We start from the raw sequence: 17,260 nt of genomic DNA, 5'->3' as shown, positions 1-17,260 counted from the left end.
CTTTAAATCAAGATAAACACTCAATTAAAACACTCACTTAACATCAATTAAAACAATTTGCGCATTGTATGATTCATGAATTTTCTTTCACAAGGACAGAATTGGAAATATATTTTTAAATCTATTGATTATTATTTCCGAGGCTTCAAAGTATATATAGTATTTTTTTTTCTTTTTCTTTTTTTTTTTTTTTTTTTTTTTTTCTTTAAAGTCAAATTTATTCATTCTATATAAATGACAGCTGTTCAAAGTGTCTGGGTATGTAGCACATCTCAAGTGCACAACTTGAAATTATTTTGAGATGTACAAAATAAGGGTTAATGTTAAAAGAGAGAAAAAAAAAACCAAAAAAAAAAGAAAACATAAAACAATAGTTATTTAATAATTAATACAATGAACATAAAGGTTTATACGAGAATGGTTCATTATACGAGAGAAATGATTTGTTATCATCGACCTGCATTATTATTGTCATTATTATTATAATAGAATTTTGTCGAGAATTGAATCGAGATGAGGATGAGGAGGGGAGGGGGGGCTGCCTCGAAGATAATTGAAATATGTATGTTATTAAATAAAAAAAAAAAAAAAAAGAAAAAAGAGTGAAATTTATTTGATATTAGATTTGATATCTGGATTATTATTGAAACATTAAAATATGCGTGTGATCTTTTTTTTCAAAAAATCTTTCAAAAAAAAATCTTGTTTTTTTTTGTTTTGTTTTCTGTTTTTTTTCTTTTTTTTTTTTCGTTATAACATTAATTCATATAGTCGATATAAATTTGTTAAAAAAAGGAAACTACACAATATATATATTGTGTATATATGTATATATATATTGTGTAGTTTCCTTTTTTTAACAAATTTATATCGATATATATATATATATATATATATATATATATATATATATATACACACACAGAGTATCTTTCAACGAAAGCTATCCATTATAATTATTATTATTTTATTTTGTGTTCTTTTTTGTTTCGAAAAAACACCGAGACAAATTAAATTTGTTTTCAACGAGAACAGTTTCTTATCATATATTCATCGATTTTGGACTAACCCTTGAAGAGGGATGACAACCCTCTCGAAAATCTTAAAGGGCAATGGATATCAAGTGGTATGTCATTTAAAAGGTTTTTTAATTCTCTTTTCAACGATGCTATATATATATATTTTTTTTCTTTTCTTTTTTTTTTTTTGTTAAATTTTAAGTCAATAGTTTTCCACTAATTAATTCGTTTCAATGTTTCAGATTGATAACAATTTTATATTTTATTAAAAATATTCAAAATGTGTGCATTATCTCCGTGCATTAATAAGAAAGATTTTTACTCGTTGTTACATCGAAAATATTGCAATACGTTCCAGTTTTTTTTTTTTTTTTTAGACGAATGGAATAAATTTTTCAAAATGTATGTAAATTTTGTAAAATGTTCGATATTACGTAATTTATATTAATTACCTTGTATGTACCGAGGTTTTCGACAACGCAAGGTAGACTGACATCCCTTCCAAGTGCTACGGTGACGTTTGGTATTGGTTCGGCAAACATCGGCGGCTCTGATAGCGCTGCATAAAGAAAAAAAAAAAAAAAAAAAAAAAAAAAAGAAAGAAAGAAAAATAGAATTAATAATAAGTCGAACATTCTTAGATAATGTATTTCAAGATATGCATGTCACGAATAAAAAAGATAACTTTAAGTTTTATTAGTTACTATCTTTGTAATATTTTTCTATGAGTTTTCTTTCGAACTCATTTAAACGTCAATATTATTTTCTTTATTTCGTTCAAATAATATTCTGATATATATTTACTGTCAATCATGTCAAATGAAAAATAATTTGAAATCTTTAAGAGTAGACAAAAATTATATCGTTTCTTAAGTAACATTTAAATATAATTATTTTGAATTGCTATAAGCAAGGCAAAAATTGTTTTGTTTTGAATATAATTCATACACACACACACACGCACATACACACGCACACATACACACATATACACACACATACATATAAATATATACATATGTACATTGATTTTAAATCACTAATAGTAGATAGAAGAATTTAATTTCCTTTTTTTTTAATGATTTTTTTTTTTTTTAAATATTTTAAATATAATATAAAAAGTATAACGATTTCGAATTAGTACCGTAGTAGGCAAGAATATTTTTTCTTTTCCTTTTCTCTACTGTAATATTAAATAATATTATAAAATTAATAGGCGCGAAGAAAGATATGTTAAAACGTAATAGTTTCAAATTACCGAGAAAAAGAAAAAGAAAGGAAAAAAAAAAAAGATCAGAACACCTTTCATAAATTTTCAATCATTCTTCGATACGAAAATACGATAAAATCAATGAACGAGAAAAAATTCACGTAAACGTCAATTGCGCGTCCCTTTTCTCGCTAAAGAAAAGGAAAGAAAAGAAATGAAGGAAAAAAAAAGAAAAAAGAAAAAGAAAAAGAAACTAAAGAAAAAAAAGTGGAAAGAAAAAGCTCATTTAAATTTAAACTGGTGAATTTCCAGTTGCGTTACTTGAAATTTATAGACGTGGCGATAATTGAAGCGAATCGATGTGAAATCGTCTCTAACAGTTGGTAGAGCAATAGTCGTGGTTAGGAAAGAGATAGATAGATAGATAGTTAGATAGATAGAGAGAGAGAAAGAGAGAGGAGGGGGTCGAGGGGAGGGGTGGGGAAAAGGATGACAGTAGAATAAGGTGGGTGAAGGAGAATAGGGATAGGGAAAGTCTGAAGATAGGGAACGAAGGAGGAAGGGAGGGAGGGGGAATCAGGAGAGGCCATAATCGAAAAGACGACATCGTCCTTTGCACAAAAGGATCGAGATGGGCTTTCGAGCACGCTAGAACGGAAGATGGAAGCATCCCGTAAGGCGGAACAATTGCTTCGAGCTACCTTAAAGGCTAATCAAAGGGGTCGAGGGTGAGGTCGCGCGCGGGCGCATCTTCTTGATCGAGTTCGATACAGGGAACGAACGTTTAGATTAACGTTGACGTTAACTCTTTTTCGACTTTTCGATCTTTTCCTATGTGTATGTACGTTCTCATTTAAAAAAAAAGAGAGAGAGAGAGAAATAAAGGGAGAGAGAGAGAGAGAGAGAGAGAGGAGAAGAAAAAGAAGAAGTATAATAAAACGAATAAAATGAATAAGGAATAAGTCCGATGCTTTTTTTTAATTAATATTATGTAGATGTTTTTTCTTTTTTCTTCTTTTTTTTCTTTTCTCTTTGTTTTTTTTTTTTTTTTTTTTTTTTTTTTTTTTTTTTTTTTTTTTGACAAATTACTTCACGATCGTTCGTACATTTTTTAAGGTTGAGTACGAATTAAATATATATATATATATATATATATATATATATATATATATATATATATATTTCAATATTATTATTGTAGATTATTAGAAACAAATTGTTTTTAATTATTCAAATTACTCGTCTGTGTAATTGTATTAAATAAATAAATAATTTTTATCAACAAATTATATCATCTGTATGTATTCATTTAATCTGGGAATTATATATTTCCTTTTTTTTCTTTTTTTCTTTTTTTCTTTTTTTTTTATCGGGAAAAATTCTTTCGCGAACGTTTTTAATTAAAAAGTGAATATCGATTAATATGATTTGTAAGCCGTACGAAATTTGTTTGTACAAATTCACATTGAAGAATTTTAGATTCTCATTGATTTTGAGATTCAATGCGGGATCAATTATTTTGAAAAATTAATGGAAAATCCTGGAAATACATGACGGCAGTAGGAGCGATCTTTTTTTCTTCCTTTATATTTTTTTTTTCTTTTTTTTTTTTCTTTTTGTTCGTTTGTATATCATATATTTGTATCGTCTATTGAGGCTATCGATAAGTTCGTTTATTGTAAGGATCGTATTGATTGGAGATGATTGAGCTGTTTGAACAGACTCATTTCGACATTCCAAACATACTAAAGGTTCACTCGTATACTCTCTCTCTCTCTCTTCCTCTCTTTCTCTATCTATCTCTCTCTCTCTCCCTCTTTTTCTCTCTCTCTCTCTCTCTCTCTCTCTATCTCTGTCTATCTCATACGAGACTAGAAATGATCATCTTCCCCATTGTCTTAAACGGCTCCTTTTACCGGCCAACGAATATCCTTTAGATGTCTGAGCTCGGACCGATCATTTGCATTGTGCAATTTGGACCAAACCCTTCGGTTGCTTTGTTGCTTTCATCATCGAAATTTCAAACTAGACTCTATTGATCGATCCTAAAGCTTAATACAGAAGCCTATCTAAAATAATATATATATATATATATATATATATATATATATATATATATATATATATATATATATAGGTACGTATACGGTTCCCATACATTTTCTCTTTCGTATATCGTACGTTTGACATATCAAAAAAAAAAAAAAAAAAAAAAAAGAAAAGAAATAATAATAATTTATTAATTATCATTTATAATTATTTAAATCTTTGATATTATTAACGTTCATTGTGTAACAAAACGTTTTTGATTTTATTGCATTGATATTATATCAATTGCAAACAACAGACATTAAACTTTATATATTAATATTAATATAAATATTAGACTTCATATATATATATATATGTATATATTAATATTAATTAATATATTTAGTACATTGAAAATTTCAATGGAATTAAGTTATTTAACTTATTAATAATAATTATTAATTTGTCATGATTATTATTTATAATTGTTAAGAATCGGCGTTAAAAAAAAAAAATTGTTGATAGATATTATATTTATTGTATATAATTACTAATGGACATTAAAATATTTATTATTTTTATAATGAAATTAAATTGAACTTACCATATTACGATATATATATATATATATATATATTTATATATAAAGAAAAAAATATATATATAAAGAAAAAAAGAAAAATAAGAAAGAATGTTAGCCATCGCAGCAGTCTCATTTTATCGAATCTTCTTCGTATAAATCAACGTCAACAGAAAGAGAAAGATCGAGAGAGAGAGAGAGAGAGAGAGAGAGAGAGAGAGGGACAGAGAGAGAGGGACAGAGAGAGAGAGGGAGAGAGAGAAAGAGGGAGAGAGAGAGAGAGAGAGAGAAAGGATACGAAGCTCCTCTACTCTTTTCTTTATTTCTTTCTTCACAGTGTTTTACGAGAGAAGAACTCTCGTTCGATCGTGGTTGTAAAGTTTCTCGGCTTTTACGAGGAAATGATATAAGGATCAAATTTATATGGCGCTAAGTCTTTCCTCTTGTCTTTTTTTCTTTCTTTTTTTTCTTTCACATTTTTCCCTTATCCATCTCTTTCTCTCTCTCTCTCTCTCTCTCTCTCTCTTTCTCTCTCTCTTTCTCTCTCTCTTTCTCTCTCTCTTTCTTTCACTATTTTTCTTTTTCTCTCTACCTTTTTAAATCACTTAATCGAAAGTCTCTCGTTATTCTCTCTCGCGTGCTATATCGCATAAACTTCGATCTGGGAAATACTCGAGACGATAAAATTCGCAGATTCTCAACGATAAAATTCTAAACGGGTGCTCGTTATCCATCCATCCAAACTTTCGACAAAGATAAATCTTTTCTCGTAGCATACCGTAAAAGGCGATAGTCGAAAAGGATTTATCGAATTTTCACAAGAATGGAAAAAGGGATTGCGAGTTCTTGTTTCTTTACTCGTTGCTTGTCTTTCTCGACTTTGGCAAAAAAAAAAAAAAAAAAAAGAAAAGAAGAAAGAAAAAAAAAGAAACGAAAGGAAAAAAAAGAAGAAGAAGAAGAAGAAGAAGAAGAAGAAGAAGAAGAAGAAGAAGAAAAAGTCAATTTCGTGCTATTCAATTTTCTCTATTTCTGTTTTCCTTCACTTTTCAAACTAAAGAAAAGTTTAGAGAGAATCATTGTATTTGTTACACAGAATATATGAGATGTTTTAACAGTTTGTTACATAGGTTTCACAATTTTTTTTTTCTTTTTTTTTTTTATTATTACAAATGTGATCGTCAAATGTATAACATTAATAAATTTCACAACAATGAAATCATACGTCTAAGTGATTTTTCATTTCGTAAAAAATAATTTGCATTACTTCCCATATTAATATTTATTTAAATATAAAAAAATATATATTAAAAGAATTTGAAGAGGAAAGAAAAAAAAAAAAGAAAAAAAAAAGAAATATAGAAGAAAAAGAAAAAATCGATCCTTCTTCATACGTATCCAAAAACGAAAGTTTTTTTTCTATCATTCCATTAGAATATATCACCTTATATATTTGTATATAACCTTACATTTAACGATCGTCCTTGATTATCGTATAATTAACTCGCAAGAGAATTTTGGTTTAAAGCGAGAAGTCCATGGCTAATCGCGACGACTTTTGACGCCATTATTCCATACGACGAGAATTAACGACGAAACTTTCAACCTTTCGCCGAGACTGAAATTACGACGAGTTCGCGGCTAGGAAATGTCATCGTGCTTATCGTTGAAAACAGAGTTTCGATAATAAGATGAAAGTCTTTTAGATTTAAATACAGATATATATATATATATATATATATATATATATATATATATATGTATATATACAAGTAAAAAAACAAAAAAATTATTTGAAATTTTTATTTGAAACTTTACTTGAAAATATATTTATTTGAAATCTTTTAAATAATACTAAGTCTGGAAGTCTTTTAAATTTAAACACACACACACACACACACACACACACACACACACATATATATATATATATATAAAAGTAAAAGAATAAAACGTTATTAAAAAAAAAAAAGAAATTATTTGAAATTTTTATCTGAAATATTATTTGAAACTATATTTATTTGAAATTGTAAGTAACATTTACAATTAATTTACATTAACAATTTAATGGTTAAAAATTTCCAATTTTTTTGTTTAAATGATGAAATATAAAAGAAGAAATCTAAAATAATTACATTATTAATATATTATTATATAATAAATAGTAATTAAAATTTTTTTCTTTCGATTAATCTTAGATCTCATAGAAGAAAATTTGTACCTTTTCTTTTTTTTTTTTTTTTTTTTTTTTATAACTTTATACATATATCTGTATAAAGTTATTATATATACGCATACATAAATATGTGTATGTGTGTACCTTGTAAACGTTCTCCTTTTTTTTTCCTTCTTATGTTTTATGATACTTATGAAGCTCAGTATTTTAGATATGACTTAGATTTTATTTTGCAAATGAAAATTTATTTTATTGTATAGATTTTTCTTCCTTCTTAACCGATATAATCCCATAAAAAAATCCTTTTTCTTTTTTATCTCTTTCTATCAAAATTTTGGAAAATTTTGCGATATATGTATTAGTTAAATAACATTACTTGGTAACAATGAGTATATTCTTTTTTACCTTTTTTTTTCTTTTTTTTTTTTGAGGGGGGAGAAAAAATGCATCAACGTAATTAAAAAAAAAAAAAAACAAAAAGAACGTACGTACGTATAACTCGAACAATGGACAAAATGGGCACTTGTGAGATTTTGAAAAAAGAAAAAAGACAAAAGAAAAAAGAGTAAAATAATAGAGAAGAAAAAAAAATTAAATTAACAAAGTAATTACTCGTACTTCAATGAATCATTTTCAATGAATGATAATCATATTGGTTTAATAATAATTATTCGTGATTTATGTAAAGGTATAAAAAAAATTACGATGATTAATATCTCTGATAGAGTTTCTTGTTATTTTTTAATTCAATGAAAATTTTTTCATATAATTTAATTAATCTAAAACACGCTTTACATTTCGTTATATCAGGATGTAATCTATGTCACAGGATTCAATTGAGACAATGCTAATACTTATTATCGAGATTATTACATACTTATGTATGTATATATTCGAGCAAAATCTACGATCTTATTTGTCAATATCGATGTTAATAAATAGTTAGATTTTTCACATAATAAATGAAAAAATTATTCAATAATAAATGAAAAAATTTGTTTCTCTGAGTTTGAGGCTTGAACGTTCAAGAGAATAGAATTTTTGACTGATAAAAATATCTAATCAGTGACAATGGATTATCGCAAATATGAGATAAAAATAAGACACGGTCAAGTATCGTTTGTATGCCGTTTATGTATCACATACGTGTTAGAGATTTTCTATGAGAAATAGTTCCTTAAAGTTTACATTTTTTTTTTTTTTTTTTTTTTTTTTTTTTTTATATCAAATTATGTTTTAATAAAGATAGACGAGTGAATTATCGATCCATGAGATATAAAACCAAAGGAAAATCACCGTTGAAACTGAATAAAACTGAAAGCACCATGAACAGAGGGTGGAAGAGGGGGGGTGGAAACACCGAAATGTGTTTGAACCATTGCCACAGGTGACGTACTATCATGAACGTGTCCCTTTAACAATGTTACGGAAATAAATGAACAATCGATAGAAAGGAAACGGGATCCTTGATAATCGATTACGTTATCTTCAATAACACGATCGAGAAATAAATGAAGAGGATCGGTACGTGACCCATAGAATCGATCTTTATACAATATCTTATCTATGGGGAAGGAAACGAGACAACGAGACATATATCTTTTATGGGGTTGAGGGATGAAGAGTTATCCATATGATGACGAAAGAGATATTATCTACTTATATTTATTAGCTAAAAACTTTTATAAAGATTATATCCGATTAGAAATTTTCATTATTACGAATGTTACGTTATATACGTGCGACGAAAGAAAACGAAAGAAAAAAAAAGAAAAAAAGAAAGAAAAAGAAAAAAAAATAATAATAGATCGAATATTAAATTAAAATTAAGCGAATATATTTCTTTCGATCATATTAAACGTCTTCGTATCAAAGAACAGGGACTTTTAATTTTGAAAATGGAATAATCGATAAGGCAGAATGAACCTAAGCGACTCGTATTATTGAATTCAATTCTCGATCAGAAATTACGATTGCGCACACAATCGATTATGGAAAAGTGGGGCTTCTTGCTTTTAGTCTAACGGCGTACGTCGTAATCTTTATTAGAAATCAGAATCGATCGATAATTATAATTTAATTCATGTTACCAACATATTATTATTATCTATACGGTTATAATATAATGATAATTTTTTTATAATAATTATTATCAAATACTTTCATAAATATTATTAAAATTAATATTATAAATATAAATATAAATATAAATATATACGCGCGCGCGCGCGCGTGTGTGTGTGTGTGTGTGTATATCTATATTTAACTTTCATTTCATTTTGGATATATCATAATACATATATGATATTTTATAGTTAGAATTAAAGGAAAATTGTATTTTTATAAAGTGATATATTTATAAATGAAAAAGGGAAAACAAAGTAGAAAGAAAGAAAGAAAGAAAAAAAAAGAAAAAAAAAAAGAAAGAAAAAGAAAATGGTAATACCTTTAAGAAGGAATAAATTTAGAAATTTCTTCGTTCTTTTTAAAATTTTATTCTAATAAGAGCGAATAATATTATATAAATACAATGAATTTCGACGTACTATTGTAATAAATGGGACAAAGAAAAAAATAAAAGAAAAAAGAAAGAAAGAAGTATTTACATACGAACATTGATAGAAACTTTTAAATATTTATCATGTTATAACCTTGGTTACATATCAATAGTAGATTTCGTGCGCGTTTCCGTCACGTACGATTTTCATTGGTCAACGATGATAGTCTTCTATCGGTTCACAAAGCGTTACGTTGAGTCAAACGACAATCGAGAGGATCGGCTTACTTAGTTTCAGGTCGAGCTAGGTAATTTTAACGACGAAGTCTACGTTTAGCTACAGTCGTGACGCGACTTTTGTGTCGACAAGCTGTCGATAACCGGTTCAGTTTTTATTTCGTTTCTATTCGCATATTTCTTACTTCTTTTCTTTTCTTTTTGTATATCAATTTTTTTCTTTTTTTTTTTTTCTCTATTTTCGTTACTTCCATTTTTTATATACGATAAATATCCCAAAGGTTTCACAAGAGAAAGTTAAAAGGAGAGGGAGTGGGGATGGGGATGGGGGTGTCCTGAGAAAGAGGAATAAAGAGAGAGAGAGAGAGAGAGAGAGAGAGAGAGAAAGAGAGAGAAAAGATCAAAAAAATAAAAAGACCTTGATAGCTCGAAAGAATTAATTAACGTGCATTTTTCTTTTTTTTTTTTTTCTTTTTATTTTCTTTTCGTAATCAATACACGTTCATATTAAAAGCCGGTATCATTGATTTCTAACGAGAAAAGACAATTAATGTTAATAATTAATGTTCAGTGAATAACAACGAATTGATGGTAACGTTTATATTATATAAATTAACATCGATAATAGATAGTGCAGAGAAAAGTTTTATTTGAGAAAAGACATCGTAGAAGTTTTATATTGGTGTTTATCGTGTTTAAAGTGTTACTCATAATTAGTGAAAGGCCGCTAGTTGTTAAATGTGCCGATGAACTCAACTAGAAAGGTTTTCTCATGGTCGATCAACGAAATCCGAACGTGAAAAGAAAATAATATGATGATAGCTATCGATCGATATAAACGATTATTATAGAGATCTCTATTCTAACAAAATGGATATTTCAACTAAAAGATTCATCATTGTGTGACGTCATCGTGTTGTGTCATGCTGTTACGTTATTATTATACAGGCTGGTACAAAAGTTTGTTAGCGATTTAAAAACTCTTGATTTTCTTCTGTTTTTCTTTTTTCTTTCTTTTTTTTTTCTTTTTTCTTTTTTTCTTTTTTTTTTTTTTTGTCAAACAATGCTTATTTCCTTTCCTCCTTCCTTCCTTTCTTTTCTTTCATTTGTAAATAACGATTAAAGTTTTTCTGCTTCTGTTTCTTTTTTTTTTTTTTTTTTTTTTTGACGAACGGAAAGAAAAAAAAAATATATTAATCAGAATCAAAATTAATTAATGATAAAAAAGAAAGAAAGAAAGAAAAAAAAAAAGAAAAAAAAGGAAAATAGAATAAATCTTCTCGAACATTATATATTCGTTCGCGTTGGTGCCATCCTGTATATATTCTTTGTATATTCCTGTATATAATCTTTTATCGTACATGTCTGTGTTTGTTCCATTTTAAATATATCATGATCGAAGGAAGAAAGGATATTGCAAAAGCTTAAGGTACATAATGTATAGGAAAATTTGAAGATTATTATTCGTTATTGATCGGCGTTTAATTTCTATTCTCTTTTCTTTTGGATTCTTTCTTCTTTTCTTTTTTTTTCCTTTCTTTCTTTCTTTCTTTCTTTTCTCTCTTTATTTTCCTTTTTTTTTTTATTTAAATGTAAACATTTCCCAATTCTCTCTTTCTAACGACAATCATTATCTTTCGATATATCGAATATGTAGATATGCATGTTATTAAAATCATATACATATATATATATATATGTAATTGAAGTAGAAAATCATTAACAAGCGATTTTCATAGTTTTATCGATGAAACCTGAGAGAGTCCTTCCCACGCATCGTTTCATCGTTGATCGCAAAATTTCTCGCGATTGGATCACTCTTCGTTTTAATTATCTCACGAAAGGCTTAATTAATTAACGTAATCACTCTCTTCCCGTTTCCTCCCTCTCTTTCTCTCTCTCTCTCTCTCTCTCTATCTCTATCTCTCCTCCTTCTCTTTCTCCCTTTCTCCCTCCTTCCACCCTTCTCTCTCTCTCTCTCTCTCTCGCGCTCTCTCTCTCTCTCTTTTATCCGATTACGATATAAATCCTACCCGACGAAAATTCTCTCGCTGATCGTATTTGCTCGATATTAAACGATCGAGCTTTGAAATGGTAATTTCTAATCAGCTACATCGTATTACATTTTGCATGATATTTCAATAATATTTTTTTTTAATAATACGCTATTAAATAGCCGATTGTATGCATGTATCTAGATAAATGTTATCTATATCGTACTTTTATTATATATCTCTCCTTTTCTCTCTTTCTCTCTCTTTCTCTCTCTCTCTCTCTCTCTTCCTCTCTCTTTTTTCTTTTTATATTTATTTCTTTTTCTTTTTCCCTTTTATATTTATTTCTCTTTCTCTCTCTCTCTCTTTCTCTCTCTCTTTCTCTCTCTCTTTCTCTCTCTCTTTATGTGCTTTATCATTAGAAAGTTATTTTCGCACGAAATGTATGTAAAACAAGACTGAATATCAACCGACCGAGCTTGTTTTTTATTATCTACTTTATACGACGAATTACTTTGTTGTTTTTTTTTTTTTTTTTTATTCATATTCATAAAGCTGCTTTTGCTATTGATAAATTTTCTGGCTTGATAATGGGGAAATAACATAGAAAAATAATTATCTTAAAAATAATTATCTTAAAAATAATTATAGATTATTACAATTTATATATATATAAATATATATATATATATATATATATATATATATATATATATAAAGTTTGAATATTAAGTACTTTCTTAAAAAAAAATTGTGTGATAAAAATTTCTTAAATCTTTTTTTTTTTTCTTTTTTTTTTTTTAGTATGAAGGTAAGGCCCTATTATTTGATATTCGTAAATTCTGTTAATTTTTCAATTCACATTTAACAAACAATTAATTTTACAGATTGGCCAATTGTTCTATTTATTTTTTGACACTTTTGTAAATAGTGTCAAATTTCTTGAATGTTTTAAACATTCAAACTAAACATTCCCAAAGAAATCCAATATGATAGAGTTATAAACGAAATCGATTTGTGTTATCATTTAAAAAATTTTGTTTATGAATATGATTATATTATTTGTCTATATTTCAATGATTGTAACTTTTATTTAATCTAATTGTACCATTTGTATATATATATATATACATAGAACATACGTATATATTGTACGATACAGTTTATGGTTAATCGAAATCATGAAGTCATATTTTTTATCAGAAACAAGTGCAAAAGTCGAATTAATTTCGATCTTGATGAAGACCCAAGAATATACTCGAAGAGAAAAAAGTATCTGAAATGTTTTCATCGAGCCATTAACCTCTATAACTTTAAAAATAAGTGATAAGATAATATTGCTTATATATAAGTGATAAGTGATAAGATAAAACAGATTAACATATATTCTCCATATTTTGATAATATCGATATAATATATATATATATATATATATATATATATATTTATTTATATATATGTGTTTGTATGTGTGTGTGTGAGTGTGATATATTGAAGAAATAAAAATTATTGAAAGGAAGAAAGATAATTAATCGTACGGGTTATAAAAAATATATTGGTCGTTACTTCTGGATTATAAGGAAAGCTCAATATTCGTCATCGATCATCTCACGAATGTATCGAAAATATTTATTAAAAACGAAGAAGAAATAGAAGAAAAAAAAAAAACGATTCTTACGTCGTAATAAAAAAAAAAAAAAAAAAAAAAAAAAAAACCTTCAAAAAGGAAAATATTAATAATCGAGCGAGATGTCATTGTTTTGCGGCAAGTTTGGTTTAATAGTACTTTTCATTTCCATTTGTTGTCTTTATATATTATCGTTTTATTTCGATTTGAGATTTAAGAACCTTCTAAATTTCAAGTCAAATCAAATGATCGATCATAATATGTATGTGCAACGATTGAGAGATCATAAGATGTTCAAGAAGATCCTCTTTTGGAATGGAATGTTTGGCGATAAAAACTTTTATTTCGGTGACGATGATATCTTTAAAAATTGCCAATTTAACGAGTGTTATGCCACTTACGATAGATCTTTCACTGATGTGGAAAATTTCGATGCAATATTATTTCATGGTGTCGAATTGAATGAAAATGATTTGCCCAAGAAAAGAAATATTAAGCAACGTTACGTTTTCGTTAATTTGGAAAGTCCAGAGAATCGACCAATCACAAATGGCTTATTTGAGAATTATTTTAACGATACTATGACTTATCGATTGGATAGTGATATTGTTTGGCCTTACGGTTTTGTTCGTGACTTAAAAACCAATAAGATTGTTGCACCTTCTATTGATATCGTTTGGGATTTTCCTAATAACGATGATAAGAGTAACAAATTGTCTTCTGTATATCACTTAAAAGGTATTTAAATTTTATATACTATTATATTATATACACACATATATATATATATATATACATATATATATATAAATATGTTTTTTTTCTTTTTTAATATACCATAAAAAATTTCAAGGTATATCTCAAACCGTATGAATATTTATTTATTTGATTACACAAAATATGTTTGATTTTGATTAAAAATTAATGAAATTACTATTTACTCAAAGGAGATCTCTAAATAAAATGATAAATGCATTGATTATGAACAAATTAATAAAAAAAAAAAAAATCATTTCCTTTTCGAGATATAAACATATCGAGTTCGCCAATATAAATATTATTTCGATTGTATTGTCGATTAATAAAATCTCGTATGAAATATATATCATCAAAAGTTATTATTCGGGTGTACGTATCCGCAGTTGTTAATATTAAAAAAAAAAAAAGAAAAAAGAATTATTAATAACAAATCAAAAATTTTTTTATGAAATAGTAATATTATATATGTAGTAATTATATATATATATATATATATATATATATATATATATATATCATGCTTATTAAACTTAAACACAAATCTATTCATCTCGATGATTTATCTAATTCTTTAATGGAATTTCATTTAATTTTTTTCATTCTTTTTTTTTCTTTTTTTCCTTTTTTATCGTAGACACAACAATTGCAAATAAAAAAAAGGAGATAGCTTGGTTGGTAAGTAATTGTCCAGCCAAAAGTGGGCGTTTGGAGTACGTTAAAGAATTATCAAAGTACATTAACGTGGATATTTATGGACTATGCGGCGATGATCAAACTTGTCCACATTCACGTAATTGTTTTAAAGATATAATTGAGCCACAATATTATTTTTATCTCTCCTTTGAAAATTCATTGTGTAAGGATTACGTCACGGAGAAACTTTACAAACCATTGAGGTAACGTAACGGAATCATTGAAAATCTTATTCTTTTTTCTTTTTTTTTTCCTCCTTTTTCTTTTTTCTTTCTTCTTCATTGTACAAATAATAAAATTAATTAGCCAAGACATATAGACAAATAATAATTAATTGTTATTTAAATTTATTTATTATTTTTCCCTTTTTATTTTTTTTTTATCGATATCGTATTTTCCTTATTATAACTTAATTTATAATTTTGGTAATGGATTTAATGTATAAAAAAAAATAGAGAGAGAGAGAGAGAGGGAGGAAAAGAGAGAGAAAAGAACAATAAGACTGTTAATTACATTGCTTTAAAACTCTTGTTATCATTTCTTTACATCGATTTGCATTCACTCTTTAACCTGTCATTCTTTCTCTTTCTCTCTTTCTTTTTCTCTTTATATGTATATATATATATATATATATATATATATATATATATATATATATATTTCTGTCTCTTTCTTTTTATCTCTTATTTTACAGATACAATGTATTGCCGATCGTTTACGGAGGAGCCAATTATAGTCGATTCGTACCAAAAGATTCTTACATCGACGCATTAAACTTCGACAGTCCAAAAACATTAGCAATATATTTAAAACGACTTATAACGAATCCAAAAGAATATCGAGAATATTTTCGATGGAAGAAACATTATCGCATAGAAGATTCTACAAATAATGTTGCCTGCAGTCTCTGCAAGTTTCTTCATACCGAAAGAAAGATAAATACGTATTCTAAATTATCAAATTGGTATAGTCGTAACAAATGTCCTTTACATAAGTTATTGAATAACATGAAATATGTCACAAGAATATTATTGAATATCAAGACTTATAATAAAACGAATTAAAAATTTAATTACTATGACGATTAATATAATATAATATAATATAATATAATATAATATAATAATAATAATAATAATAATAATAACAACGATGATAGAGAATATGAAATGAAAGATAATTTCGATCTTGTCGTTCTTAGTTTATTTTTATTATTATTTTTTTTCTTTTTTCTTTTTTAATTACGTCAATATATTAAGCGCGGCCACCACCCGCCTCCCCCTTTAACGTCTTCTCCTTTTCTTTCTATCTTTGTACTTCTTCTTCTTTTTTTTCTGTTCTCTTTCGTCTTTGACCTTTTTCACATTTCTTTTTTTTCTTTCACTCTTTACGATCGATAATGATAGATTTATTCGCATGAATATTGATCGATAAATGATATGATGGAAGGTTTGTAGAAGTGAATGTATATACTCATCGATAATATATACATACGCATTTGTTTTATCATGCTACTAAATCCTACTATAGTTATCCTGTTTGCTCGAATTAAACCGTTATCGAATCTGCAGAGACAGAAAGAGAAAGAGAGAAAGAGTAAAAGAGAGAGAGAAAGAGGGAAACAGAAGAGAGAGAGAGAGAGAGAGAGAGAGAGAGAGAGAGAGAGAATTCGGAATGCAAATGCAGATGAGGACAAACATTACGATCGAACACGTATTAATCCCTATGTGCGTTTTCTCGTTGAATGTTACACGGAAACTTCGGCACCTTGCTGATTGTATGTGTGTGAGAGAGAAAGTCAGAGAGAGAGAGAGAGAGAGAGAGAAAATCCGTTCGAATGTGCGATAAGCGATCGAGTTACGACGAAGAAGCTTTTGAAATGTTGTAAAGTGACGCGTTATCTTTGCCGAATATTAGCACGGCTGATGGTGCTAGAAGTCGTAAATTTAGTCTAATTTTAATCTTAAAATAAAACCAAACGTAAATTTGTCAAATGTTAATGTTGAACCGTTTGTAAGTTACGATTTTGATCAAACTGCGCATTAGATTTTTAACAGATATTAGATAATTTTTTTGGATAACATTTTTTGGAATGATTTTTCATGTCTTTTTTTTCATTTTTTTTTCTTCTTTTTTTTTTTTTTTTTTTTAATTTTTTTCCTTTTCATAATATTCTTAAGTAATTCATATTACGATCGTTGAAATTGTCGTTAACGTATATATTTGCATATGTCACTTATAGATATGTAATTTTAGTTTATACGTATATTGTAAAAAGTTTTGCCGAAATTTCATTAAAAACTATGTTAATTATAAAGATATTATTCTTTCTTTTTTTTTTTTTGTCGAATTTTAATCTTAAAATAAAGCCAAACGTAAATTTGTCAAATGTTAATGTTGAACCGTTTGTAAGTTACGATTTTGATCAAACTGCGCATT

At 27.0% G+C, this 17,260-nt stretch overlaps 2 protein-coding genes across 19 annotated transcripts in view; one reads left to right on the top strand and one right to left on the bottom strand.

Moving 5' to 3' along the window:
- LOC118441443 (lachesin) overlaps positions 1 to 17,260 on the bottom strand; it is a 280,889-nt gene that overhangs the window by 68,617 nt on the left and 195,012 nt on the right. For all 14 annotated transcript variants that reach the window (XM_085660411.1, XM_085660417.1, XM_035865828.2 and 11 more), the window contains one exon: positions 1,472 to 1,578. In XM_085660411.1, the coding sequence (XP_085516537.1) occupies positions 1,472 to 1,578 (107 nt within the window). The remainder of the gene's footprint in view (positions 1 to 1,471; positions 1,579 to 17,260) is intronic.
- FucTC (alpha-(1,3)-fucosyltransferase C) lies at positions 9,845 to 16,916 on the top strand. Of its 5 annotated transcripts, none has more exons than XM_085660244.1 (4): positions 9,845 to 10,338; positions 12,945 to 14,107; positions 14,763 to 15,024; positions 15,516 to 16,916. In XM_085660244.1, exons 2-4 carry the CDS (start codon positions 13,492 to 13,494, stop codon positions 15,883 to 15,885), a joined length of 1,248 nt encoding a protein of 415 aa, XP_085516370.1. In that variant the 5' UTR covers positions 9,845 to 10,338; positions 12,945 to 13,491; the 3' UTR covers positions 15,886 to 16,916. The 5 variants fall into 5 exon arrangements, with proteins under 5 accessions (XP_085516370.1, XP_085516369.1, XP_085516368.1 ...); XM_085660243.1 differs by having other exon boundaries at positions 9,845 to 10,695; XM_085660242.1 differs by having other exon boundaries at positions 9,845 to 10,699.

This window comes from Vespa mandarinia, chromosome 11 (genome assembly GCF_050613455.1).
Source record: "Vespa mandarinia isolate Hongniang chromosome 11, ASM5061345v1, whole genome shotgun sequence".
In the NCBI taxonomy this organism is placed as follows: domain Eukaryota; kingdom Metazoa; phylum Arthropoda; class Insecta; order Hymenoptera; family Vespidae; genus Vespa; species Vespa mandarinia.
The sequence above is the reverse complement of the archived record's forward strand: the minus strand, read 5'-3'. Positions and strand labels throughout refer to the sequence as shown.